Source organism: Malassezia restricta, chromosome VI (genome assembly GCF_003290485.1).
Source record: "Malassezia restricta chromosome VI, complete sequence".
In the NCBI taxonomy this organism is placed as follows: Eukaryota; Fungi; Basidiomycota; class Malasseziomycetes; order Malasseziales; family Malasseziaceae; genus Malassezia; species Malassezia restricta.
Window position 1 is genome coordinate 429,689 of NC_040198.1, and position 26,062 is coordinate 455,750.

The window sequence follows — 26,062 nt, forward strand, 5'->3', positions numbered from 1 at the left end:
TTATGTACAAGCCAAAATAGCAAAAGGCCACGGCAGAGCGGGGGCCGGAGTCGTCCACCGCAGCTGCGTCATGCACTGCAGCGCGTAGTAATGCAGCACGACGTCGTGGATGTACGCGTCGAGATCAGCCAGGTGACGTAGCTGCACGAGATGAATGGCATAGGCGCCGGCAGACACATACGCCGAGCGAGGCACGCGGATCGGCCACGCACCTGAGGCCAGACCCAGCGGCATGTCCGACAGGTAGACCACCGATGCATCGGCGTGCGCCGTAGGCCAGGCATCGCGCTCCAGGCACACAAGGCCCACTGAGAGCAGGAAGGGCTCGCGCGTATCGAGGCACGACGCCCACATGTCCATGTCGGCCTGCGACATGGTGCCTAGGCGCCCAATCACGACGTGCCAAGCCGCCGATGTGTTGGCGACAATCGCACGCACGACCTGCCAGAGCAGCGGTATGCACGCACACGCATCGCCGGCGTCCCATGCGCGGCACACGAGTCGCTGTGCGCGGTCGTCTGTGCACACGACACGCACGATGCGGCCGACGATATCGTAGGCCACATGCAGCACGGCGCCCTGATGCAACGGATCGTACGAGAGCAGAGGTGGCCAGGCGAGTCGCAGCGATGCGCGCTCACGCAAGTACGTGCATGCCTCGTAGGTGCGCGGCGCGATGTGGCACACGCGATGCAGGGCGTCCTCATACGACGCCCACATGAGCGCCCTGGACGGGGGGCGCATCCACACCTCGCTCTCCGGGACGGGGACGAGCGACACGTCCGCGCGCGGCATCGGCCATGACCGGAAGAGGCGCTCACACGCTGCGTGGTCGTGGCCGTACACGAGATAGACCACGGCGCGGTCTTGGATCACGTCGCGCACAGCCTGCAGGTCCGAGTCGCGCTGCGTGCGCCACACATGCCCAGGCACCAGCGTGCCGAGGGCGTGTGCGCCCAGCTCATCCGACAAGGTCTGGACCCACGAGCGCACGGCGTCGTCGGGTAGATCGCACTCGACAAGCACGACGTGCGCGCCGATAGTGCGTGGTCCGCCGACAGGCACGAGACCCAGCTGCGTCCAGGACGACACGGCGTCGATCGAGATCTGGATCAGCGCGTGCTGACACCCGACGAGCAGACTGGGCGGCGAGCATGCCTCGGCAGGATACGTCGTCGACACGAGGGGGGCGAGGAGCTTGGTCGGCGGCACAGCATGCTGCGCCGTGCGAGCGTACAGAGCGACCCAGGCAAGGCGCACACGCTGCGCATGTGCGTCGCTCACGGGCAGAGCAGGCGGAGAGAAGCGCGGAGGCGCCGCGGCACGGGTATGCAGCCGAGCCAGCGCCAGCGTCCGCTGAGCCGCATCCGGCTCGTCGGCGGCGCTGTCCGAGTCCGTCGACGGCGTCGGACTCGCCGTCCATGCGCCGGCGCTCGGCGGCGTGCCGAACGAGTAGCGCGGCGACATGGACGGCCGTCCCTCTTCGCGACGGGGCCCGCTGGGTATGAAGAATTTGCCGTGCACATCGTACTTGGGCGCGACGGGCGTCCTCGCTGGCGTCGTGCTCGCCGGCGCAGGGAACGGAGGGTCCGCGGGCCGTGGCGGTGTCTGAAAGAAGCGCAAATCATCCTCGGTCAGTTGTCCAATCGTGCGAAACATATCGTCGTCGTCGAAGCCGGGGGGATCGACGTGCGGCGAAGACGAGACGAGCGATACGATGCGGGGCGGCATAGGCGATACGAGCTTCGTGCGCTCATCCGGCCATGCGGCCGATGCCAAGAGCGCCTGAGCCGAGCGCATCGTCCAAGGCACGGGCGCATCGAGAGCGCTCACGTCGTGCTCGACAAGACACAGGTCCACGGGCCAGAGGACCGTGCCGAGCGGACGCTCGTCGTCGTGCTCATCGAGCCACAGCGTCGCGAAATGAGGGTCGCGCGTCGGCAGCACGTCATCGAGTGCCTCGCGCAGCTGGCGGCACGACTCGCTTGTGTCGATGCACGTAGACAGCAGCCTGCCGCGCCGGAGCGTCGGAAGCAGACGGACGCGCGTCTCGCCCAGCACGACATTGCGCGGCAGTGCATCGCCAGCCACGACGCGCGCATCGAGGCGCGTCCACGGCCTACGCTCCGTGCGAGACATGACATGCAGGGTAGTATGAGACGTGTAGGCACGAAACGTCGTGTAGTCCGTCGAGGACGCGGCGCCTGCATCGTCGCGCCCGTCGAGATGCAGGAGGCCACCCGCGACGCGCAGTTGGGACGCACCACACAGTCCGTCCGCCACCGCATGGCACACGGCGTGCAGAAAGTGCAGGTGGGCTTCTCTCGTCGACGAGGCGGGATCCGCTTCGTCGACACGGGACACGACGTACGCGCCCGACGAGCGCAGCACGAGCGAAGACAGGTAGCGCTCCATCACTGGCGTCGGGTGTGTATCCTGCCATAGAAACACCCACAGGCACGAGGGCGTGCCTTGGAGGGCATACAGCGGGACAGACGTGGGCGCCGCGATCCATGTGGCGGGCGACGGCGACGCGGGCGCCGCCGTGATCAGCGCGCCCTGCAACTTGCGTGCTGCATCGGCTAGGACATCCGGCGCGTCAGGCGCGACATACTGGCGCCACTGCACGCTGGCGTGAGGGGGCAGGGGCGCCGAGGTATGCGCGAGGGCCGCGCTGTGGGCCATGGCAGCCGGGCGGAGGGAAAAAAAGGGACCGCATTTTTCCTTCTTCGCTTCTGCCTCATGGTCGTGTGGCACGACATCTGCACCGGCAAGCCGCTCGAGGCGCCGCGGCATGTGTACTGGGACGCATTTGCGGACACCAAGGGCACAGATGCGGATCCGAAGCACGTCGCTGCGCTCGCCCGGCAGCTTGCTGCGGTAGGCAAGCCGGCGGATGACGAAGTCCTGCCGTACCTTCGCGCCTTGCACTATGTGTCGCGGGATAAGAGTGCGTGCGAGCACTTGGATAGCGAGTCGTTCTTCCAAAGCCTGTTTCCGTATGCGTCCGCTGTCAACCTCGCGCGACGCGACCAGGTCGCGTACGAGGCGTTCTGCACGCTGAGCAACATGCTGATTCACTTCCAGTCGCACGTCCAACTCTTTTCGCGGACGTACTTGGACTCGCTGTTCGACCAGCTGGACTCGAGTGATTTTGAGCCGACGGAAGAAGAATACGCGGATGAGCAGGGCCCCTATTCGCTGCTGTGCCTATGTCTCGTGTATTGCACCATAGGTGACTACTTTATCGGGACGAACATGCTCACGACGCTGCAGTTCCGCACGTACCTGGACCACCACATCGCCAAATACCTTCCGCCGCGCGATACGCCCACGAGCTCATGGAAGCCGCCGAACTTTTTCGTGTTCCTGCTCGCGACGGCTGTGAACATGGTGCGGAAACAGAACGAGTACATGCACTCGTTTTTCCTGCCGGCCCTGTATGCGTTCCACGCCATGGCGGTCGGCTCGCCATGCATGCTCACGCCGCCTCTGATGTATGCGCTCACGCTCTTGGTCCTCGTGCGCCCGTATGTGCCTGAGGAAGAAAAGGGCCGCACGCCGCCGCTCGTCGAGATCACGGACAAGCTCGCGCACATCACGGCGTCGTTGATCGAGCGGTACGTGTGCGACTCTGAGGAAGAAAGCGACCGGCTCTTGGCGCAGGACGGTGTGCAGGGCCATTTGGAAGGCCTGCTGTCCCCGTGCATTGCGTACCTCTCGACGCTCGTGGGCATCTTACCAGACTTGATCGATGTCGCGGAACAGCGCTTCTTTGAGAAGCAGGGCGACGAAGAGCGCCCGACGAAGCCGCGCTCGCCCAAGTTCAGTCAGTTCCTCTGCTCTGCCGCCTATCCCATGCTGGGCAGGTACTTTGGCGACGTGATGCTGCTGCTGAGTGACGGTAATACGGACTTTTTGCTGAAGCGATTCGATATACAAACGTGTGCGGCTGTGATCAGCGACCAGTACTCGCGCATGCAGTCTACGGTCAAGGACCTCCGAGGCAAAGAGGGCGACAAGCCCCTCGCGGAGGTCACCGTGCACGAGGCAGGCGAGCAGGTGCCTGGCTCCCTGTCGCTCGAGGAGCTCGTTGAAGGTATCCGGGAGCTCGAGCAGGAGGGCAAGACGCTGCTCGACGCCCACGAGGAAGATCTGAAGGAGGACAGAGTCGACGACGACCTGCAAAACAGGATCCTCGAGCTCCAACAAAAGGACACATTGTCCGAGGACGAAGAAAAAGAGCTGGACGTCCTGACCCACTTGAAAGAGGCCCTCGACGCCGAACTTCACCGTAGGATCGAGTCGTGATCGCGCCGGCTCAGGTGCGGCGCTCGGCGCTCATAGCTCCACTGGTTGCTTCCATGCCGCCTGACGCGTCGGCGTCGTCGGTCGCGGCGCAGCGCGCGTCCGTGCAGTGGCGCACACGCACGCTGTTTCCCCTCGCCGTAGCGATCCTGTCGCATGCTGCGCTCGTGCGTGAGGCCCATGTGCTCAGCATGCGGCTGGGACTGCACGTCCGCTTCCAGCTCGCGGTGCATCGGCCCCACGTGTGCCATCGCTCGCAGCACGATGGCCTGGACGACATACGCGCTGATGCGAGTGTGGCCGACGCGAGCCTGGCCAAGGCCGTGGTGCGGGTGGTGGATATGGACCGGTGCACGATCCAGACATGGCCGTGTGCCTTTCTCGCTCATCAGGTCCGTGTGATGCAGCGCATGTGTGGCGCTATGGCGTGGGGCGACATGGACGTACGTGCGCAGGTGCTGGGTCCGACGCAGCCCGCGTTTGCGCCTGTCGCTCACGTCCTGATCCCGCTCGTGCCGTGCGAGGACGTGCTGATGCCCCTGTTGCCGTGGTATGGTGGCGAGGCGGTCATGGGGACGTGCCGGCTCCGTGTCGCATGGACCGCGCAGCAGCGAGCCTGTCAGCTGATGGTGCGCGATGTGCGTGGCCTCTCGCGCCGCCTCGTGTCGCAGGTGCACTGGCAGGTGCGCATCGGATCGGACACGTACGCCACGCAGCCCGTCGACGTCGGTGCGGACGCGGTATGCCACCACACCTTTCGACGCTCGGCATGGCCCGACGCCGTGCTGGCCACGCTCTTTGGGCGCCCCACCCGCACGCTCCTCACGGAAATCGAGGCGCACGATCAGGCACAGGAACAGGCGGCTACGCGCGGCACATCTACGTACGCTGCTCACGACGTGGCGCAGGTCGTCGGGGCGCCCCTGCGTATGCGCCGTCCGGAGCGGGACCGGCAGTGGGAGCAGTGGTGCAGCACGCTCGTGACGGTGCACATGCAAGGCGCAGCGGTCCAGTCGGGCGCGTTCGTCGCGCGTCCTGCGCCAGCGCACCTCCTCGGTGTGGCTCTGGCGCAGGAAGCCGCGGCGGTCGCATGGACCCACGTCGAGGGCCTCGCGATGGGCGACGTGTCGCTGCGCGACACGCACGACGTTGTGCGCGCATCGGACGCGCGGTTCCTGCCGCTTCAGCGTGTGGCGGAGCATCCAGGCACGGCGCTGCGTGTGCATGCCGTTTGGCCGCCTGCCATGCACGATGTGCCGCCGCCTCACGCCCACGATACGATGCATGCCACGCTGCGTCTCCATGTCGCGTGTGCGCACGAGGACCGACCCCACCTTACGTACGACGTGCGCCTGGCATGGCGCTGGCGGCGTGCGCACGCGCCCGAGCCGCCCCGATGGGACTGCCACAGCGACCCGGGCGAGCACGTCGTCCAGCGCCTCTACCGCGTTCGATGGGCGCCTCACACGCCAGGCGCCGCCGACCTGTGGCGCGCCGATACGCGCAATGTCCAAGTGCCTGGGAGCGATCTCCTCGGCTCATGGCACGTGCGTGGCCTGTCGCTCGTTCGCGACTACTACGCCGAGCTCGTGTGGCAGCGCCGCGTGCGGCACGGCATGCCGACCGTGCCGGCCTGGACACCGCCCGCGCTCCGTGCGGACGACGCGTTTCGCGACCTGCGCACGCTCTGGGCGGGCCTGCACGCGGCGCAGCCGCGGCGCTATACGGGCCATGCAACGTGCGTCGATGCGCTGGTGTGCACCCACCGTGGATGGCTCACGTGGGGCCAGCGCGTATGGTGCGAGCTGTGTGGCGCGTTCCTCGTGATGCGCCGTGCGCCGCGCGAACGCATCACGCATGCCATCCTGCTTCACCGCGCGCACGTCGCCCTCCTCTCCCCCGACGCGCCCACCCTCGCTTTGTACACCTCGAGCGCGTCGTACGCGCTGGCCGCCGATTCCTGGGCGAGCGCCCACGCCTGGCAGCACGCCTTGGCCCCTGCGTCGCATATCACGTGATGTATGCAAGGTCATGTACGCGTGGTCGCGGCCCTTGCAGCTGGCGGGGCAGAGCTGGTGGCTCCACTCGCCGCCGCCTTTTTCTGCTCTCGCCCTCATGACGAGCGCGGCGGACGACGTGGCCCTCGTGCCCGGGCGCGTGCAGCGCGATGCCTCGTCGCTGGCGCAGCGCCGCAAACGCATGCTCGAGGAAGACGACGCTGAGGTCATGACGCCCAAGACGCTGCGCGAGGCGTACGTGCCGCGCCCGCACGTTGCGCACGTCGGGGCGGATCTGCAGCCGGCCGTCTTTGATGCGCCCACGGCGCGCCTCGTCCAGCGCGCATCGCCCACGACGACGAAACGGGCGCCTGCCTTTTTTTCGCCGCAGGACATGGCAAGCTCCGACCGCGCTGCGCGCCGTATGGAAGAGCCGCTGCCGTACGCGACGAACTCGTCGCTGCCTCTTCCGTCCGCCTTTCAACAGCTCGTCACCTTCCACAAAGCCGTGGAGCAAGCCCTGCTCGTGCACATGGCCACGCATGGTGCACCGGCTGCCGAGCCATGCACGTCATCACCTCGGCGGCGTGTCGTGATACCCCATGTGCTGACCTTTCAGCGGCTGCGGCTGATGGTCGAGCGTACGTGCCGCCGCACCTTTGATATCAACGACTTTCGGCGCCTCGTATGGGTATGGTCGCATGCGCCTGGCGTGCCCCGTGAAACGAGCATGGACACGGGCGGGATGGGCTTCCTCGTGACGCGGACACGCAGCATGGACGTGCATACGCGGCGCAAAACGTACGACTGGGCCATTGGCATCGAAATGGCTCTGCACCGCGCGCATGCCCCCCCGCTGCAGGTGCAGTATGGATCGCCGCGGAACGGCGCCTCGAGTCCCACACCCGCGTCACCGCCTCCTTCCCCCACGCGCCGCGAGAACATGAGCCATCTGGCTATATGGAACGCGGGCATCGACGACCGGCGCCGCGAGCTCGCGCATCGACTGACGCAAGTCGTCGCTGCCGCTCATGCCCAATGGATCGAGACGCACCAATTGTCGCTGGACGACTGCCTCGATGCGCTCGTGCCCGCCTCGCACACGGCCCTCACGCGTGCGATGATGGAGCCCGTTACGCCGACCAAGCGCGCCAACAGCACAGGTCTGCTCACGCCATCAGCGTCGCGCTCCAAAGACGGCCATGCATCGCGCATCGCTCCGTCGATCGACGACATGCCACCGCCGACGAGCCCGCTGAGCGCGCGAACGCTCCCATCGACCCCGCCGCCCTCGACGCACAAGCGCGCCCTGGGCTCGCCGATGCGCTCGTCGCCCCAGACGCACCGCCTCATGCGCTGGCACCCCGACTTTGCTCTCGAGTCCATGCCGCCTATACCCCTGGCGCAGCTGCCGCCGCTCGCGGCGCCCCAGCCACCAGCGCCCGTATACCCCACACCGGCACCGCCAGCCGCCCCGGCCCCAGGCCGCTCGCTCGAGGAGCGCATTCGGGCCAAGGAGCAAGCCCTGCGCTCCTCCACGACGCATTCGATCGCGCAGCTGCAGGAGCGCTCGCTGCTTTCGCGTCTGGGCGACGTGGCCAATACCATCTATCTGCTGTACATGCCCCTGCCCAGCACACAGAGCCAGCACGGCCACGAGTCGAGGATCTTGCCCCTCGACACGGTGCTCACGTCCCTCGAGCAGTCGTCGTCCCTGACCCGCGCCGAGAGCCGCTCATGTCTCGGCAAGCTCGAGACGCTCGTGCCGGGCTGGCTGGAAGTGTGCACACTCCAGTCCAAGACCTGGCTCCGACTCCATACCGACCCAGCTACCGGGCGCACACTCCGTGATGTGCGCAGCAAGATTCGTACCGCTTTAGCTACGTATAGATCATGAGTCTTGTAGCGCACGAAGGATCGCCGCCTCCACGTCAGACGTCGTCGCCGTGCCGCCCGGCAGGTCGGGCGTCCACGCCTGGCCCTGCACCAACACATGGTCGACGGCGCGGTAGATGGCCAGCGCCGGCTCCGTGTAGCCCATGTACTCGAGCATGAGCGCCGCTGAGCGCACGGCAGCCATCGGATTCGCCATGTTCTTGCCACAAATGTCCGGCGCAGAGCCATGCACAGGCTCGCCCATAATGAACGTGTCGCCCGCATTCACGCTCGCCACGAGGCCCAGCGAGCCGACCAGGGCCGCGGCGCCGTCGCTGATAATGTCGCCGTACAGGTTCGGTGCCACCACGACATCAAACACATTCGGCTCACGGAACATGCGGTACACCATGCTATCGACGAGCTGCTCGTCCAGTACGAGGCCCTCGTAGCGGCCATGTCCGCCATGCTCCCTCTTGTCGCTGTCGTACACACGGCGCACGGACGTGCGGAACAGGCCATCCGTGACGGACAGCACATTCGACTTGTGGCAGATCGTCACCTTCGTCTGCTGCGCGCTGCCTGCCGCCGCACGCATCGCCTGGCGAGCCAGGGCGACGTCCAGGGCCTTTTTGCCAATGCGCGTAGACGCCGACTCGGAAATCTGGCGGATGGCGCGCGCCACTTTGCCGTGCGGCGTCTCCTCCAGCGTCTCCTGCTTGATGTACAAACACTCCGTGTTCTCGCGAATCGTCACGATATCGACCGGCACCTTGATCGGCGAGCCAGGCAGCACAGGACCACTGACGGGGCGGATGTTGGCGTAGAGGCCGAGCTCCTTGCGCAGTCGTACAATGGGGCTCGAGTACCCCTCGACCTTGTGCGATGGACTCGACACAGAGCCGAACATCGCACCGTCGCACTCGTTCTTCAGTGTATCGATCGTCACTTGTGGCAGTGCTTCGCCCGTCTTTTGGAAGAGCTCAAAGCCCGCGGGGAGCGGCACAAACTCGAACGGGGGCGCACCAGGCGCAGCACTCATGACACGCTGCGCAACAGGCAGCACCTCACGCCCAATGCCATCCGCAGGGATCATGCCGATCCGTAGCGCTCGCTGCCACATCCTGCCTGTTGGTCGCATCGAGAAACCACGCAGCGAGTCACCCACGACCGGTTTCACGGGTGCATTACGTAAGCGATGAGGCAGCGACGTGGCTCCTCGCAGCGCGGCGTCGTCGCTTCCCTTGGCCATGTCGCGGCACCGCGCGGTGCGCAACTTGAATCTAGACGAAGAGTTAAACGAGGACTACGGAAATGAGTACGATGCCATAGACGATCTGTCGCCCGAGGACCAGGAAGCGATGGATGTGGCTTTGGCCACCGTGCAAAGCACCTTGGGCGAGCCCGATGAGTGTGGCGTCACGGAGCGTCGCATGCGCGAGGTGCTGTGGGACACATACTTTGATGCATCATCGGCAGTGACGCAGCTGCTGGAAGAAAAACAGCGGAACGAGGCACAGGCACGCAAGCGCGCAGGTACGTATCCTTGTCAGAATGTCATGGCACAGTGTGTCGGGCTGACCGCACGCAGACATCACGGTCCCAGGGACAGGCACACGTCAGAGGGAACAGTCGCCAGTGGGCGCTACGGGACCTGCACCCATGTCGGAGCTGCTCCGGCAGAGTGCACAGAAGCGCGGTGCGTCAGGCGCTGCGCCGAACAAGGCCCTCCAAAAGCTGCAAGCCTATCGCGAGCGCAAAAAGGCGCTGGCAACACAGGGTGTTCAGCAGCCGCTCATCTCCCACGCCCAAAAGCCTGACATAGGCACGGCGCAGCAGAGCGCCCAGTCACCTACACCGCCACCACCTGCGCAGCCCGCCGTGGAGCGTTCCAAGACACCCTCGGGCGCCCGCATCGACACCCTCTTTCCTCACACGGCATGCCCCGCGCCACCTTCTCGCTTCGGCCAACTTGTACAGTCGCGCCCATCAAAGCAGCGTGCATCTGCGTGCAGCGTGCTTGCGAAGCAAAGCGAGGCGGACGTGGAACGCTTGCGTGCTGTGTTCAGTGAGCTCAGTCCCGACGACCGTGTTCTGCAAGCACGCGCCGGCACACGCCTAGTCGACTAACGCGGCAGAAAAAGAGAAGAGAAAAGCAGCTACGCCTGCTCCTGTTCAGCAGCTGCGCCAGTCTGTGGAGCGGATGAAAGTGTCGGACTCTCCCACATCGAGCGCGCCGGGCACACCTGGCACTCCGTCGCGATCACACATGCCACCTGCGCCCAAGCTTGCCTATACTCGCGAGCACATCCTGCACGAGCTGCAGCAGCAGGAGCAAAATTGCCAGCGCGAGATCGGTCTCGTGGTGGTGGGCCATGTCGATGCAGGCAAGTCGACGCTCATGGGCCGTATGCTCGTCGAGCTGGGCCACGTCACGGATCGCGAGCACCATCAAAATGTGCGGAACAGCAGCAAGGCCGGGAAGGGCAGCTTCGCCTACGCATGGTCTCTTGACTCATCGGAGGAAGAACGGGCACATGGCGTGACGATTGATGTAGCGCACGACACGTTCCGCACCGAGCGCACGCTGTTTCATCTGCTCGACGCGCCCGGCCACAAAGACTTTGTGCCTAACATGATTAGTGGCGCCGCACAGGCTGATGCAGGTGTCCTCGTCGTGGACGCAATTACCGGTGAGTTTGAGTCTGGCTTCTCCCCTCAGGGCCAGACACGCGAGCATGCGACGCTGCTGCGCTCGCTTGGCGTCCAGCAGCTTGTCGTGGCCATCAACAAGCTGGACGCGATGGACTATCTGCAAGCGCGGTACGAAGATATTGTCGCACAACTTACGCCGTTCCTATCGCACTGCGGCTTCGATATGTCGCATGTGCAGTTTGTGCCCGTGGCAGGCGTAACGGGTGAGAATCTGCGCGCACGCTCCGAGTCCGGCTCCCTGGCCACATGGTACCGTGGCGACACGCTCGCCGAGGCACTCGATAAGCTGCAGCAGCCATCACGCATGTATGATGCTCCGCTGCGCATGCCTGTGAACAACGTGTTCAAGGGCGGCTCGCTGATTAGCTCAGGTCTAGGCGTGAGTGGTCGTATTGTAAGTGGCATTGTACAGGTCGGCGAAGTGCTGCGTGCGCTTCCAGGCGATGCATGGGGGATCGTCAAGGCGATCGAATGCGAGAATGATACACGGCCCTGGGCAGCAGCTGGTGCTATTGTGACGCTATACCTGACGCAAATCGAAGCAAACGAGGTGAGTGTCGGGAGCATTTTGTGTGTGCCATCGGCGCCCGTGCCTCTATGTCGCGAAGTGCTGGTGCAGCTGCTGGTCTTTGCACCGACGTATCCCATCCTGCCAGGCACAGCCGTTGAAGTGTTTCACCACAGCGCTGAGATTCCCGCTCAGATCACCGAGCTTGTGAGTTTGCTGGATCGCGCCTCGGGCGACGTGATTCGTCTGCGGCCCCGTGTCTTGTCACGCCATGCTACGGCCGTCGTACGCGTGTCGCTCGGTAGGCGAGGTCACGGTGCTGGCTTCCCGCTCGAGGTTTTCAGCACGAATAAGGACATGGCTCGCTTGCTATTCCGCATGCATGGCGAGACAATCGCGGCGGGTATCATCATCGAAGCTACGCCGTAGTGCTACGTAGATGCATGTTGCGCTTCATCACGGCGCTTGAGCAGCAGCCAACGCTCACGCACCATTTTATCAGTTCGCCCACCGACCTGCGCGGCGACCTCGACCCACGACTGGCACTTCTCCATAGACGCACGTAGACGATCGTCTTCTTCCTTGGTCCATGTGCGCCGAGCGGCCTTTTTCTTGCCCTCAGGAATGTTGGCAAGACGACCCACCCAGCGCTCACGACACTGCTGGCCTGTACGCCCGGCCACATGGATCTCAATGCGCTTCCAGTCGCAGCCAAATTGTGCAACGGCTGCACGCAGCGCTGCATCCTCCTCGGGACTCCAGCGACCCAGGACCATCGCCGAGCTCTTGAGCTTGTTGTGTCTCTGGTGGCATTGAAATGCACAGCTCACAGGATAGCCGAGCTTCTGTGCAATCGTCTTCCAGTCAGGTCCTACGGCACGCGCAGCTTGTAACAAGGCCTTGTCCAGCTCAGGCGTCCATTCCACTTGTCGCTTCGCACTGCGCTGGTACATCTCGAGTGCCTGGTATCCTGTGCGACCCGTACCAAGCTTGGCTGCCGCCTCTTCCCAAGAGGGTATAGAAACCGCATCAACATACGCCAACAGCTGCTTCTTCTCCGCTGTGCTCCATCGCGCATGATTGATACCCGGGCGCTGTGTCATGGTCCAGCGAGTGCGGCAATCTCGCGGCGTGTGATAAGGTACTTGCACCGAGATCCTGCTCCAGTCCTTAGCTTCAGGCGTGCCGTACAACGTATTTTGACGCAGCGACTCGTTCTGAACAGATGTTTGCAGACATTCAATATCACGAGCACTCCATGGCGGTGTCGATAATAGCGCTCGCATTCGCCGACGTTCCTCTGCATGGGTACGCAGCAAGGGTATAGCCTGAATCTGCTCATGACTCAAATGTGGGACTGCATATTTGCTAGCCTCGTCGATGGGCCTTACCACATATTCTTGTGTGCCATTGTCTTCTTCCATGTCCAAATCGCGCAGCGCGTCTTCCACGATGCGTCGCTCTGATTCAATCGCCTGCAGGGCGTGGATTTGTGCATGTTCTTGCGCTACGCCAGCCGTATGCATAGTATTCAGCTGCTCATAGAGCTGCTCTAGAGTCACAAGCTCCGTGTCTTTGTCCTGTGACCACCCGCCGTCATGCTGGGTCATTTGCCACACCGAGGCGTGTGCTTCTTACCTCCACTCCCCATGTCGTACTATTTTTGTATTGTGGGCACGCGAGACAATTTGCTGTATGAGGCAGACTTGTCTCCGCCATCGACAACGAGCGCCGGAGGGGCTCAGGAAGCGGAGAGCCAGCGAACGAGCTCCGTGTTCGGGTTTACGAGCGCCCTTGGTCAGTGGACGGGTGGCTTTCCCCTATTACCCACAGCCGATCCTACAGACGAGGTCAAGAGAGAAGAGAGCAAGTTCACATCCACCAGCACTGCTACCAATGAGCGCCATCTTTTACAGATGATCGCGCATGGATCACTCGATTCATTAGAAGACCGCCAGTTTCTCGAATCAAATATGTACGTACTGTGTCCTGACGTCGCAGCTATTTCAAAAACTTGGACAGGATCTACGATTGGAACGTGTCTGTATTTCTCGTGCCCTGCAGTATGTATATCCCCGCTCACCTAGACATCAAATTCATACTCTTGCATCAACACAAACACGAAGAAGGCATCCGCCTGTTTCTCATGGATGTATGGGAATTATGGGTAAAGGTACGCTCGCTCAGCTCTTACACAGATTTTCATGAATCCCTTCCAGGATCTCGATGCGTCGATCCAGTCGACGTCCTTCGACACTCGGATACGTGCGAGTGCGAAGCGACACTTGTAGTTGTATGTTTAGTCATCGCTCTCTGGGGTAGGATGCGTGGCCCGTTCGAGATTCGCCCCTAGATCACCAGCATGTCTCGCTACGTAGTGTGCGTGTAATTTGCTGACAACAGTGTTTTCAAGTCCGAGGCAGCTGAATCTCAGATTGACGCTTATAAACATGATGTCGAAAAGCAAGGGGGCGAGGTGCATCAAGCTTACCATGCCTCGTTTCTTCGTGGCTTCTCTGCCACCCTGCCTGCCACGTACGCGTCGCAGTTGGAGCAAGCCACCAAGGATGGCACGCATCCCTCCATGTACGTTGCATTCTTTAACAGAAGTGAATACATAGAGAAAGACAGCTCTGTTCATACTAAATAGCTACAGCTCATCATGATTCACCGCCGCCTCATTGTCTGTCTTTTTGCGATCAAAGCACACGGCTGGCGTCTTGACGTGCATCTGATAGGTGCACTTTTCAGCTTCAAACACGTGAAGAAGTGCTTCTTCCTCACCACACTCGAGTGTAATGCGCGAACTTCGTGGTGGGCCGTTCCAGCACACTTGTCCGTCGTCAAACAGCATGGACAAATAGTGCCGGTCATCTGACCTGTCGTACTGTTGGTCCATGTCGAAGTGCTTAAAGTAGCCAAGATTGAAGCGGTATCCATCATTGTTGGAAATCTGTGCTGTCTTTTCTCCAAAGCACAATTCATACGTGTACGATCCCATGTCGCTAGTCACGCATTTGCCCTGCAACGAGAAAAACTCGCCCTCCCGGCCATATTTGTCGTCCCATTGGTTCAGAGCTTCTTCTTCCATTTGTATTTCTTGCTTGAGATTATCAAGCGCCTCTTCACTCTCTCTGTGTTTGTCGTGGGCAGCCTGCAGGCCGTCTTTCTGCCAAGCGCTTGAGCGGACTCGAGATGGCTTGATCAGGTTCAGATGAACTAGAGTTCGAGATATCCACGACAGAGCTCGCTCGTACAGAGGAATGAGCGCATCCGGAAGATAAGATGGGATATGGTACAACATAGAAGATGCGTCCAAAGCGTCGTCATCGTCTGGCATATAATCGAGCATGTCATAAATACTTTCCTGCGAGAGGGCACGAATTTCATCACGAGACGGCGCTTCCTCACGAATTGTTCGAATACGGTCCTCGATGCTTTGAATGGCATCATCATCATCATTCGTGCCCAGCCATGTCTCAAATGACTCCTTGGCGCGCTCAATTGATTCGACAGCATGGTCCTTGTCCAGACGCTCTATAAAGCGCGCGACAACACGCAACTCATCCAAAGCACTCTCTGTAGCTGAAAGAAGTGTGTCTAGCGCACGATGCCGTTCTTCCAACTTTTTATAGAGTGGGTTCTGGCGCTTTTGCTCTTGCACGAGCTCTTCAGCGGACTGTGAATTCTCCTTCGCGCTGCGTAGAGAGTCTTCTGCTAGAATCAGTTCAGGTAGCTTTGCCTTGAGCGACTGCAATTTGTTCATGCGAGCCTGGCGATCCGAGCGCGCTTTGGCAATGTATTTGGCCCGGACGCGTGAGCCTGCCGTATGCACCTTTTCCTCTTGCGCCATTCGACGCTTATATTCTTTATGGTTCTTTTCGCATACGTTTGGACACTGGATTTTCCCATCCGTCTCATCAGAGCCGTCACAGCATTCGGGATCTGTTATGGTCAGATTGTGCATACGTACCACAAACGCCGTCGTTTACGCGAGAGCTTCGAATGTACCGTGGAAAATGACCCTTGTTTTCACAGTAAAAGCGTCCATTAGAGCACGCCGATGTGCCGGGCTCATCTGTGCCGTCTTCGCAATCGCAATAGTCATCATTCACATTTATGAAAGGAATGAGTTTGCCGGAGCGGAGACACCGAAACATGGGCTCTTTATAACCTGATGCATTTTGGGGCTCGTAGAGGTGTGCATCTTTCGGCGCAACACCACGCACCTGTGCATACACATGTGTGCTCAGGGCGACGACAAAAAGGAGCCATGCCCAAAGCATCATGGATCCTGGCCAACCTACCTGGAGGGTCTACCTATTTAACTCCACGCGTAATTCCTCGTAAATTAGGGTCCTCTACCCCTTACGCTGTCTTGGCATGCGAGCCCTCCGACACGAGACCATAGTCGCTAGGTGCTGGACCTTTCGAGACCTTTTGCTTTTGGGCGATTTTATCAAGACTGCGCTTGTAGCTTGTTTGGTTGCCAGTGCCTATAAGTCGCGCGGCAAGACCAGCCAGTCCATAAAGGCGAGGCTTTTGCGACGTCGGCGAAGGGTGCATCGTCATATCCACATCGCGCTGGTCGAGTTCACGATCAAAGGCTACCAGCTGATCGAGCATCACCTTGCGAACATTTTCGCTGAGAGGACCCACATCTTGCTCAGTCAGACCCTTGGTCTCAATAGGTGGGAGCACGGCAACTCGGAGACGTCCACCCTCGAAGCGTGTCTTGCTGTCATACAGGCGGTAGTAGTTCTCGCACACCACAGGGATGATTGGGAGCTGCGTCTGCACTGCAAGGTGGAAGGCGCCCTTCTTAAACGGAAGCAAATCGGGCGTGGCAAGGTGCGAGCGAGTGCCTTCAGGGTAAATAAACATCATAAGATTGTTCTTGCGCATGTACGCGCCAATCGAATCCATGGTTTTGATGGCGGACGCACGATTTTTGCGGTCGACAAATACATTGCCACCGAGCCACATAAACTGACCAAGGAATGGTACATATAGTAGCTCTTTCTTGCCCAGAATGATGGACGAGGTAGGGAACATGCGACCGAGGTAGACCGTGTCTACCATGCTCTGATGGTTGCCCACCATGATGGCCGGACGGTTTTGCAGGTAGTGTTCATTCTCGATGGTGACATCGAGCCCGATAAGAGGCCTCGTGAAATAGAAGAAAGAGCGAGCCACCACAAAGTTCGTGTGCAGGCGCTTGCCTGGAATGAAGCTCGAGAAAATGGCGTATACCATACCGATGGAACTGCACACACAAGCACCGAACACGTACAGCATGGCGTTCAAATGATACCGCATCTTGCGAGATCGCGCTGATGCAAGCACGAGCAGCAGGAATGACAAGGTGCTGAACGAGGCAATGCCGCGAAAGATCCTGCCCATGGTTACGTGTAGCGGCGAGTTGACGAGCTGGCCGTAGGTCGGGGCACGGGCAGGCCTAATGGGGATTTAAGCTGTTGAACACGCGTGCCAAAATGCTACAGTACAAACCTAGGTAGAGGGGGTGTCGTTCGTTTGGCGCAACTGGCGCATGAGTGAGAGTAGGGAACGGCCTGCTAAGGGGCCCCACTCTCCGGTAGACACCTGATCGCAACAATACTCAAACTCAGGACTGCTCGATACGGCCTTCCAGTTCTGAATGATATACTCTTGAATGGCGTCTTGGATTTGCGAGAGTAAAGCCGTGCACAACAAATAATGCATGGCATTGTGCGGAGTCAGTACTGACATGATATGTGTCATGGTCAGGTCACAAAGTGGCTGGACTCCGTAACGATGCGCCAGGCGGTACAGAGCAAGAGCGGATGCAGGCGGTACAGGGAGCATGGGTGGATGAGGATGAGGATCCATGGCTGTGGCGCTTTTCTCTTGGGCTCGTGCACGAGTATCTTCCAAGCGCTGTGCATGCCCTTCCGAGAGAGTGGGTGGCTGGCCCTCTTCCATCGGTGGGAAAATATCTGCATCCCAGTCGTCCACCCCTTCCACCAAGCGCCATTTAAAGTCGGGTTTTGCAGACGGATGCGGCTGGTTCAAAATCCAAAAATCATCTAGTGCGAGACCCTGGACATCTTCTTCCTTCAAGAGCTCTACCTCCTCCGTGTACATGTACCGTAGGAACCAATACATGGTAACGAAATCGGCACAAGGGATGCGCAGGATACGATACGGTCTACGCCATGCATCTCGTGTTCGTCCACGGCTGCCTTGGGTCTCGTGCAATGCTCCTTCACTAAACTGCGAGTCGATCATCGTTGCAAAAAAGTCGCTGCGCTCACGAAGAATGGACGAGTGGGCCCATAACACTCGATCACGAACAAACACGGGCGGGTATGCATCTGGGTCTGATGCGTCTTCAAAGTCTGGCATGGGAGTGCCTACAGGCCATGGGTGAATGAACGTTGTAAGCCCGACACTCTCGGCCAGTTCTTGCGTGGGCCGCTGCTCGAAGCCCTTTTCCAATACGGTGATCATGAGATCACCTGAACTTCCATCGTCGACTAGGGCCTTTAGGCCTTGAAGTAAGCCTTGGGGAATGCTGGCCATCTCAGGTGCCTCAAATGGAAGTCGCATGCCACTGATCCCAGAGCTGCCGCGGACATCGCATTCCGGCAGCACTGATGGTCCGGTGGTGATCTGGACCACAAGGTCAAATGCATTGGACTCAGCCACATCAGGGTCCGCCAGCACGTCAGCCAGGTCCGGTAGACGATCAAAAACAACCGTGTCATTGTCCTGCTGGAATGTGAACGAGAAAAAATCACGCCACAGGAAGCTAGGATTCAGTGAGCGTGGCAGCTTGTGTACACGCTGAGCTGGACGGATTCCAATCATGACATGCGTTGGCAATTCAGCAGAGATAGGCATAGCCATGAGGCCGAGATACGAGAGGTAGAGACACAAGACATGCGGTACATCCTTCTTGGATGCAGTTGACGACTTCGTTGGAGTGTGAAGCTGTGGTGTCTGTACTTTAGGTCGACGTACGAGCTCCAAACGCCACCGCTCCTCACCAAACAACGGCTGCAGTTTCCAAGCCTCGCTTTTTCCAAAACCCGACGCAGCATTCGAGCCGTGCGCCACTTCATCTGCTAGTAACGCAGCATCTTCAATCACCCATGAGAAAGATAGGGCCGAATTTTCTTCAAATTTGCGCGACATGTGAGCGTCCCTGGCCTTGGCCTCTGTACATAGTGCCGAGGTTATACCAGCAGGAAATAGCACAGATCCTGGCTGTACATGAGCGTGGCGGAGCTGGGCAGTTTGAATACGAAGTTCCGCTCCGGGCGACATGTGGACACTTGACGATGCCGGGTGCAAATTCGTGACACTGGGCCCACTAGCCAAAATACGCTCCGATAGACGAGGATGAACGTAGCCATGTCCATCACTGCTTGTAACACCCAATGAAGTATCTGCTTGCCACGGTGCACCTACGCGCCCATGAGCATGCTGACCGTAAGAGACACCAGCGGGGCGAAGCTGAGTCGGAGCTGGCTCATTCGACAAAGAGCCGTATAGACTCGGAAGAAGGACACCTGGTCCCGTCTGGCCCTGGGCACTGAGCGCAGCTAACAATGAATGGTTAGGCTCGCGCCTCTGTCCACGCAAGAGAGATAGGCGTCTTTGACTTTCGCGCCGACGACTTCGCTGCGTATTGGGTGACTGGGCAGATGGTGCTGGTGGCGGGCCTCGAGTGGTGTGTGGCGGGTGGTCCGACATCTGAGAAGCAGCACGCGGACGCGGCTCTGACAGCATGGGCACTTCCAGCGCTTGTGACTCTGGCGCAGCTGATTCAGAGGCGGCGCGCTGTGGCGTCTCATATAATTGGGACGCTCTGGCGCCAAGGAAAGGGGGAAGCGCCATAGGAGCACGCAATGGTGGCTGAGGACGCGGGGAAGCGAGTGGCCCCTGTGTGGCTTCCGACTCAGGTTCTGATACTGTTTCGGTGACGACTGGCTCTTCAGCTATAGAGTTGATAGCAAGCCGGGGTATTTCGTCTGCTGGCGGATCTTGCTCCTGTGATGATACACGAGCTTCTGCACGAGCACGACGCTGCTCAGCAGCACGAGCACGAATTTCGCGAAAGTTTGGCGGGAGTACATGGTGGTCAGCCTCTACACCTGCATCAGACTCGGGATCACTCGCTGAGGTCGATGTGTCACGATCCTGCTCCGATGTCAGGTGTAAATGAGACATATCCGATACAGAGCTTGTGATGCTCGGCGTACCAGATCCCGCTACAGATGGCGGGGCGCGTGGTCCACGAAGGCCTATGCGTCGGGCCATATGCAGCGGCGTTGGTTCTAGTGCGTCCATGCCAAGCTGTCCACTGGACAAGGACACTGACACACCGACACCACGCGTGGTGTTGGTAGGACTTAACTAAGCAAGTGGAGGTCTATTCATACATTTCATCGTGCTCGAGGCTTAATCGAATGTTGACAGCATCGCTGATGATGCGGTCGACATTCAGGGGCGGTAGTGAGAACAACATGCTCATCGTTTCAGAACGATCGAGATCTTCAAGTGCATCTCTGCAATTGGTAAGAATTGCGAGGCATACGTAGAGGTGCAAGTCAAGCAAGTCTGGCACAGCGAAGTACGTGTCCCAGAGACGCATCAAATCGTGACTTTGCATCTCTCGCGCGAGCAGATGCTGTAGCCAGCTCGTAGCGACAGAGAGTATATCGACTTCCTCCGCCTCAAAGTATGCGTAGAGTTCAGGTAGGGTCTTACGGAACAGAGTAAGGAAGGTGGCGACGCGCTGAGGAATGGGACACGTCTCATTATACTCACGAATCATGCCCATGAGACGGTCGAATGCAAAATACATGCCTGCCTCTGCGCGGACGCATCGTGCGAAAGGTGCGCATAAGTAAACCATAGAAGGGTGAAAATTGTTTATTTGATCGCCTGGGTGCGAGTGCGGATGGAAGGGCCATGAGAATTCTTTTTGCATGTGAACGGGCAGATACTCGGATTGCAAAGCGCCCGATTCACGCTCGGGTTGCGCGGGTTCTTCTTGCGATACGAGGTGCCGATTGAGGTACGCGCACAAGACATTTTCGACGCAGTGTGAGAGTCGCCGCTGGTCATTGATCAGCTCTGAATCGTCCACATTTGAGTTCTCGCGCATAATGGCTAGTCCATACTGTGTCGAAGGCAGAATACGCGGTATATGGGGCCCACCTACACCGGATTCCGCGGTCGTCTGTCCACTCTCATGGCTGTATTCGGGAAAATTATCGATAGACCGGGAAGATCGAATGATAGAGTTTGCATCCTGTTTGTGTCGCTGTTGGGTGGGATTCATGCGATGCCGAAAGTAACGGAGTACTTCTATGCGCACGTCCTTCTCGATTGACGGGATTCGCTTACTCACACCTTCATACTCGAGAAACTTGTTACGCACTGTGGTCATTTCCTGGCCTTCCTGTGAGCACAAAAAGACATACTTTTGTCGGCTGAAAGCACGCCCAGTAGATACAGCCATACTTCGCCACGCACTTGGGGGTGAATACCATGCCGAGCGTAGTTCCTCAATTTGACAATATCAATATATCTGCTGTGAGTCCCGCTTGCACATACTGCTCCTCATTCAAGATCTGTGCATAAGCCTAGGCAACATACCTCTAGAAACTCTTCGAGTGTGACGATCCCACTCATATCGTGGCAGCACACGATCCAAGTACCAGCAGCACTGGCCACCTAGTGACGTCGTAGAGTCACGTGCGCCTTAAGAGCCGCTCGCGGACACAGCTGCCGCGTCTCCAGTGCTCTCCATGTCGGCCGGCGTGACAGTGTGGGATCAGCCGCACGATCCAGAGAGTGTGGCGCACAATATTTCGCAGGCATATGGGTATGTTCAAAGGGGCTTATAATGGCAGTTTTCGGTCATTAACGTTGTCCATCGCCGGCGCCATCGCAGGTGTGCTTGGCCTCCAAAACTTGTGGGGTTTCGGCTTCTTTCTCGTGTCCGTGGCGTTTGTGAATGTGATGTTAATTGCTGTTAATACTTCGTACAAACCTGAACAGTACTTTGTGATTGTGCCCCCACCTGTATTGACGACGGCGTTAGAGAGGCTTGTGCCCAGCAAGGCCGAGCAGCTGCGCAAGCCGCAGTCACTAATTCGGCGCGCTGTTTTCCTGGGTCAATGGGTCTTATTTCAAGGAGCGCAGGAAAACATTCTCAGCTTCATGCTGTGGTGGACTCTCTGGTTTGGTCTGGTGCATGGTATGTGTGTATTCGCTTACGGCAGTGTATGATTGAATATCTTCGCCATGAAGGACGGCTATGGTAGTTATTCTTTTACGTCTTCGTCCAAGGTATAGTCCTCCAGCAATGGAGGAATTATGAATGCGACTTGATCGTCATCATCTCGAAACATGTCCGGCGACCATACCGCAGTAGGACGCAGCTCGGCTGCTAAGGTAGAATGCGTGCGTGTCAGGTCCGTCGCGACGCCTGTGGGCGGTAGCGACGTGTCAGGAACGGGTCCGTTGGCGAACAGATCTATCCTGTCCGCTTCCTCCTGCCGTTGGCGCGTATCGTCGGTCTCTTCGTCCAGGTCGAATTCATTCTCTGGCTCGTCGTATTCCACGTTCTTCTCGAGTTCTTCGAAGCCCGGTGCATACGCACTCCAAATTTCGTTGGTCTTCGTCGACCACAAGTATACGTCACCAAATGATGCAATAGAAGCAATCAGTGGCTTGATAGGATGCCAACATGCATACACAAGCGGCTCTCGCGGACCCTCGAGGATTTTGACCAGGACGCCTGCGTCCATATCCCAGATGTAGATGTTGTGAGTTGGATCCTGCGCTGCGCCACCAATGACATACTCTGCACCACGACTAAATCCAATGCCGCTCCAGGGAGTTCGACTCACCAAATCCTGAAACTTGTGAGTGGGCGTGAGACCTGTCGGCATCTCACATCCATCATTATACGTCACGCGTAGAGTCCGAACAGTCCGGTCATTCATGTTCACAGCGACATGCCGCGACTGTTCGTCCAAGACTATTTCTCGAATCATGGACGCGCCAATCTGACAAGGTAGATCATGCACCAGGCGCCCGTCTTGTCCATTGACGAGACGTATAACCCCTTTCACAGAACCAGTGAGAATCCAAAGACCATCAGGTGTAAAGCATGCAGCGCTCGTGTCTGGCGTACCATGCAATGCAATACGACGTGGCTCGGTCGACATGGTCGTACTCTGCACGTCCTCCCATGAAGGAAAGCGGACTAAGAACGCTTCACGCGACTCGAGTACGGCAAGAAGTGTTCTGCTTGAGCTAGGTGAGAATTGCACTTGCAGGACAGGAGCCGTGAATCTGAGGGTTCTCACACACTTGGCCGGTCCATGACGTAAATCCCAAATATTGACGTTCCAATCGAGTGAAGAAGAGGCCAGGTAGCGTCCATACGGAGACCAGCTCACGGACGTGATCGGCTTCACATGACCAAGGAACCACCGCAGTATGGTCCGCAGCTCTAGGTCATAGATCGCAACATAGTGATCCGAGCGCCCGACTGCCAGGTACTGACCCGCAAACAGGCCTCGGCCACGATTGAAGGCGAGGCACGTAGCGCTCGCATTTTCAAGCGAGCTCTCAATGCGCTCTGGCGTATCACGAGCGAAAGGATTTAGCAGCTGGGCATTCATGAAAGCGCGTCCCTAATTACCGCGCTGGCCACACGCCACTGATCCCGTCAGGCGGCCGCGCACCATCCACCTGCGCTTCCTCGAAGCGTTGGTCATTATCACGTGATTTCTCGAACCTGCGGGTGATCGGTCGAACCGTGTGGAAAAGCTCGGGTGCACGGACCTAGTACATGCGGGTACAATTCGAGGCACAAGTATAAAAAGTCTGCTACGCCTGCCCCGCCACCGACAGTGATCACATGTCTGGATTTGATTTCACGGACCGCGCCCAGACGTCCCTGGCCGCGGCATTTCAACTAGCAAAGGACTATGCACATGCGCAGCTAGCACCTGCGCACATTGCATTGTCGCTGTTCAACGACGATACATCCAACTCGACTGGAGTTCAAAGCACCAACAAGGACTCACAGTCCCTTTTTAAGAGCATATGTGAGAAGACGGGTATCGACATTTCAAGTCTTGACTCCAAGCTTCGCACTGCGTTGCGCAAGATCCCGCAGCAGTCGCCTGCCCCAGACGACGTGAGTCTGACAGGAGCAGCAAACAAGGTCCTCAAGAACGCACAGCAGTTCAAGACACAGCAACGTGACTCGTTTATTGCTCAAGACCATCTATTGCTTGCCCTGCTTGAGGACTCGAATATCGCCTCCATGCTGAAAGACGCAGGTCTCGCCAACGAGGAGCTCTTCAAGAATGCATTGAACCAGGCTCGCGGCGGTCGTCATATTGATTCCAAGACCGCGGAGGCTGGCTACGATGCCTTGAACAAGTACTGCTCGGACCTTACAGCGCTTGCTGCGGAAGGCAAGCTGGACCCTGTCATCGGTCGTGACAATGAGATTCGACGAGTAGTCCGAGTTCTCTCCCGACGCACCAAGAACAACGCGGTACTCATCGGTAGTCCCGGTGTTGGTAAGACGGCAGTGGTTGAAGGTCTGGCTCAGCGCGTCATCGACCGTGATGTGCCTCCGAATCTTCTCGGAAAGATCTACTCGCTCGACATGGGTGCGCTGATGGCCGGTGCCAAGTACAAGGGTGAATATGAAGAGCGCGTCAAGTCGGTGCTGGCTGAGATCGAAAAGATGACGAACGACGGCACTCCTTGTATTCTGTTTATTGATGAGATGCACCTGATGATGGCAGGTAAGGGTGGTGACAGTGGTATGGACGCAGCGAACCTGCTCAAGCCCATGTTGGCCCGCGGCAAGCTGCGCTGCATCGGTGCCACGACACTCAACGAGTACCGCCAGAGCATTGAGAAGGATGCGGCGCTGGAACGTCGCTTCCAACAAGTCCTGGTGGAAGAACCTACGGTCGAAGACGCTATTGCGATTTTGCGTGGTCTGCGCGAAAAGTACGAAGTGCATCACGGTGTACGTATTCTCGACAGTGCATTGGTGTCAGCTGCACAATTGGCCAAGCGTTATTTGACGGCTCGCAAGCTCCCTGACTCGGCCATCGACCTGGTGGACGAAAGCTGTGCTGATGTCACTGTGTCGCGTGAGACTGTGCCTGAGGCCATTGATACACTTGAGCGTCGCAAGGTGCGCCTTCAAATTGCCATGACGGCACTGGAGCGTGAGAAAGATCCACAGAGCAAGGAGCGTCTGACTCAGACGCGTCAGGAACTGGCCCAGCTGGATGATGAACTTGCGCCTCTCAAGGCCGAATTCGAAGCTCAGAGGGCTAAGGGGGATGAGCTGAATAATGTGCGTCGTAAGATTGAAGAGCTGCGTGCCAAGGCCAGCGATGCTGAGCGTCGCTACGACTTGGAAACGGCTAGTGACCTCATGTACTACGCCATCCCTGACCTTGAGAAGCGAGCCGATAAACTGCAAGAGCAAGCGCGCAAGGATGAGGCCGAGGGTAAGACGAACTTGGCCAATACGGTCACGAGTGAAAACATTGCCTCGATCGTGAGCCGCTGGACCGGCATTCCTGTGACCAAGATGATGGAGAGCGAGCGTGTCAAGCTGCTTCGTCTCGAAAAGATTCTGCAGCGTGATGTGGTCGGCCAGGAAGATGCAGTGAAAGCTGTAGCACAGGCGATCCGTCTCTCTCGCAGTGGTCTGTCGAACCAGAGTCGTCCGATCGCGAGCTTCCTATTCTGTGGTCCGTCTGGTACGGGTAAGACGCTTATGAGCAAGACGCTGGCTTCGTACATGTTTGACGATCCTGATGCGATCGTTCGTATCGATGCGAGCGAGTACTCGGAGAAGCACAGCATATCTCGCCTGATTGGTGCGCCGCCAGGTTACGTTGGATTTGATGAGGGCGGTGTGCTGACGGAGGCCGTGCGCCGTCGACCCTTCTCGATCGTTTTGATCGACGAGATTGAAAAAGCTGCGCGCGAGTTTGTGCAGCTATTTTTGCAAGTTCTCGACGAGGGTCGCTTGCAGGACAGTCAAGGCCGCCAGGTGTCGTTCCGAAACACGATCATCATTATGACGAGCAACCTGGGCTCGAGCTTTATCAATGAGTCTGAAGAGGAAGACATTTCAGAGCCCGTGCGCCAGCTGGTACAGTCAGCGATTTCAGCGCACTTCCCGCCCGAATTCATCAATCGCATTGACAGCATTGTGACCTTCCGCAAACTGGGCCGAATGGACGTTCGCCGCATCGTCGACATCCGCCTCAAGGAAGTGCAAAAGCGCCTTATCGAAAACGGCCGCCACTCCAGGATCATGGTCGATGAGGAGGCCAAGAACTGGCTTGGCAGCATAGGCTACTCGCCAACGATGGGTGCTCGCCCGTTGGGTCGTGCGATTCAGGACCAGCTGCTGAACCCGCTGAGTCTGCTTCTCTTGCGCGGCCAGATTCACAATGACGACCCGGAAATCCACGTCACCTTTGACAAGTACCGCAACGCGCTTACGGTGCAAGCGAATCACGAGGCTGTTCCTGGCACATTAGATGACGATGACGTGGATATGGAGGAGGACGATCTCGACGAGCCACTGGACTAGATT

The 26,062-nt window shown here is 58.8% G+C and overlaps 17 protein-coding genes across 17 annotated transcripts; 9 read left to right on the top strand and 8 right to left on the bottom strand.

The window, feature by feature from the left end:
• On the bottom strand, positions 1-2,685 carry MRET_3606 (mediator of RNA polymerase II transcription subunit 13; the record flags this gene model as incomplete). Its single annotated transcript, XM_027630233.1, has 1 exon — positions 1-2,685. The coding sequence occupies one exon, from the start codon at positions 2,683-2,685 to the stop codon at positions 1-3; it is 2,685 nt and encodes an 894-aa protein (XP_027486011.1).
• A 57-nt stretch (positions 2,686-2,742) lies between these two features.
• MRET_3607 (uncharacterized protein) lies at positions 2,743-4,311 on the top strand (the record flags this gene model as incomplete). Its single annotated transcript, XM_027630234.1, has 1 exon — positions 2,743-4,311. The coding sequence occupies one exon, from the start codon at positions 2,743-2,745 to the stop codon at positions 4,309-4,311; it is 1,569 nt and encodes a 522-aa protein (XP_027486053.1).
• Positions 4,312-4,364: 53 nt separating this feature from the next.
• On the top strand, positions 4,365-6,326 carry MRET_3608 (kinesin-like protein 8; the record flags this gene model as incomplete). Its single annotated transcript, XM_027630235.1, has 1 exon — positions 4,365-6,326. One exon carries the CDS (start codon positions 4,365-4,367, stop codon positions 6,324-6,326), a length of 1,962 nt encoding a protein of 653 aa, XP_027486017.1.
• A 97-nt stretch (positions 6,327-6,423) lies between these two features.
• On the top strand, positions 6,424-8,202 carry MRET_3609 (uncharacterized protein; the record flags this gene model as incomplete). Its single annotated transcript, XM_027630236.1, has 1 exon — positions 6,424-8,202. The coding sequence occupies one exon, from the start codon at positions 6,424-6,426 to the stop codon at positions 8,200-8,202; it is 1,779 nt and encodes a 592-aa protein (XP_027486018.1).
• Positions 8,197-9,321, bottom strand: MRET_3610 (homoisocitrate dehydrogenase; the record flags this gene model as incomplete). The annotated part of the gene is made up of 1 exon (XM_027630237.1): positions 8,197-9,321. The coding sequence occupies one exon, from the start codon at positions 9,319-9,321 to the stop codon at positions 8,197-8,199; it is 1,125 nt and encodes a 374-aa protein (XP_027485985.1).
• Positions 9,322-9,430: 109 nt separating this feature from the next.
• MRET_3611 (elongation factor) lies at positions 9,431-10,310 on the top strand (the record flags this gene model as incomplete). Its single annotated transcript, XM_027630238.1, has 2 exons — positions 9,431-9,716; positions 9,772-10,310. 2 exons carry the CDS (start codon positions 9,431-9,433, stop codon positions 10,308-10,310), a joined length of 825 nt encoding a protein of 274 aa, XP_027485984.1.
• A 73-nt stretch (positions 10,311-10,383) lies between these two features.
• Positions 10,384-11,832, top strand: MRET_3612 (elongation factor 1 alpha-like protein; the record flags this gene model as incomplete). The annotated part of the gene is made up of 1 exon (XM_027630239.1): positions 10,384-11,832. One exon carries the CDS (start codon positions 10,384-10,386, stop codon positions 11,830-11,832), a length of 1,449 nt encoding a protein of 482 aa, XP_027485987.1.
• A 2-nt stretch (positions 11,833-11,834) lies between these two features.
• Positions 11,835-13,013, bottom strand: MRET_3613 (Myb-like DNA-binding domain protein; the record flags this gene model as incomplete). Its single annotated transcript, XM_027630240.1, has 1 exon — positions 11,835-13,013. The coding sequence occupies one exon, from the start codon at positions 13,011-13,013 to the stop codon at positions 11,835-11,837; it is 1,179 nt and encodes a 392-aa protein (XP_027485986.1).
• A 39-nt stretch (positions 13,014-13,052) lies between these two features.
• Positions 13,053-13,694, top strand: MRET_3614 (trafficking protein particle complex subunit 2; the record flags this gene model as incomplete). Its single annotated transcript, XM_027630241.1, has 4 exons — positions 13,053-13,378; positions 13,405-13,466; positions 13,491-13,576; positions 13,602-13,694. The coding sequence occupies 4 exons, from the start codon at positions 13,053-13,055 to the stop codon at positions 13,692-13,694; spliced, it is 567 nt and encodes a 188-aa protein (XP_027485981.1).
• Positions 13,695-13,765: 71 nt separating this feature from the next.
• Positions 13,766-14,053, top strand: MRET_3615 (uncharacterized protein; the record flags this gene model as incomplete). The annotated part of the gene is made up of 3 exons (XM_027630242.1): positions 13,766-13,782; positions 13,807-13,989; positions 14,014-14,053. The coding sequence occupies 3 exons, from the start codon at positions 13,766-13,768 to the stop codon at positions 14,051-14,053; spliced, it is 240 nt and encodes a 79-aa protein (XP_027485980.1).
• On the bottom strand, positions 14,054-15,692 carry MRET_3616 (protein kinase C substrate 80K-H; the record flags this gene model as incomplete). Its single annotated transcript, XM_027630243.1, has 2 exons — positions 14,054-15,348; positions 15,377-15,692. The coding sequence occupies 2 exons, from the start codon at positions 15,690-15,692 to the stop codon at positions 14,054-14,056; spliced, it is 1,611 nt and encodes a 536-aa protein (XP_027485983.1).
• A 79-nt stretch (positions 15,693-15,771) lies between these two features.
• Positions 15,772-16,806, bottom strand: MRET_3617 (lysophosphatidate acyltransferase; the record flags this gene model as incomplete). Its single annotated transcript, XM_027630244.1, has 1 exon — positions 15,772-16,806. The coding sequence occupies one exon, from the start codon at positions 16,804-16,806 to the stop codon at positions 15,772-15,774; it is 1,035 nt and encodes a 344-aa protein (XP_027485982.1).
• Positions 16,807-16,914: 108 nt separating this feature from the next.
• MRET_3618 (uncharacterized protein) lies at positions 16,915-19,740 on the bottom strand (the record flags this gene model as incomplete). Its single annotated transcript, XM_027630245.1, has 1 exon — positions 16,915-19,740. One exon carries the CDS (start codon positions 19,738-19,740, stop codon positions 16,915-16,917), a length of 2,826 nt encoding a protein of 941 aa, XP_027485989.1.
• An 82-nt stretch (positions 19,741-19,822) lies between these two features.
• Positions 19,823-21,090, bottom strand: MRET_3619 (TBC domain protein; the record flags this gene model as incomplete). Its single annotated transcript, XM_027630246.1, has 4 exons — positions 19,823-20,853; positions 20,880-20,986; positions 21,013-21,029; positions 21,055-21,090. The coding sequence occupies 4 exons, from the start codon at positions 21,088-21,090 to the stop codon at positions 19,823-19,825; spliced, it is 1,191 nt and encodes a 396-aa protein (XP_027485988.1).
• A 116-nt stretch (positions 21,091-21,206) lies between these two features.
• Positions 21,207-21,694, top strand: MRET_3620 (Rab5-interacting protein (Rab5ip); the record flags this gene model as incomplete). Its single annotated transcript, XM_027630247.1, has 3 exons — positions 21,207-21,283; positions 21,312-21,658; positions 21,684-21,694. The coding sequence occupies 3 exons, from the start codon at positions 21,207-21,209 to the stop codon at positions 21,692-21,694; spliced, it is 435 nt and encodes a 144-aa protein (XP_027486085.1).
• A 31-nt stretch (positions 21,695-21,725) lies between these two features.
• MRET_3621 (COMPASS component SWD1) lies at positions 21,726-23,093 on the bottom strand (the record flags this gene model as incomplete). Its single annotated transcript, XM_027630248.1, has 1 exon — positions 21,726-23,093. The coding sequence occupies one exon, from the start codon at positions 23,091-23,093 to the stop codon at positions 21,726-21,728; it is 1,368 nt and encodes a 455-aa protein (XP_027486086.1).
• Positions 23,094-23,332: 239 nt separating this feature from the next.
• On the top strand, positions 23,333-26,059 carry MRET_3622 (ATP-dependent Clp protease ATP-binding subunit ClpB; the record flags this gene model as incomplete). The annotated part of the gene is made up of 1 exon (XM_027630249.1): positions 23,333-26,059. One exon carries the CDS (start codon positions 23,333-23,335, stop codon positions 26,057-26,059), a length of 2,727 nt encoding a protein of 908 aa, XP_027486087.1.
• Positions 26,060-26,062: the final 3 nt, after the last annotated feature.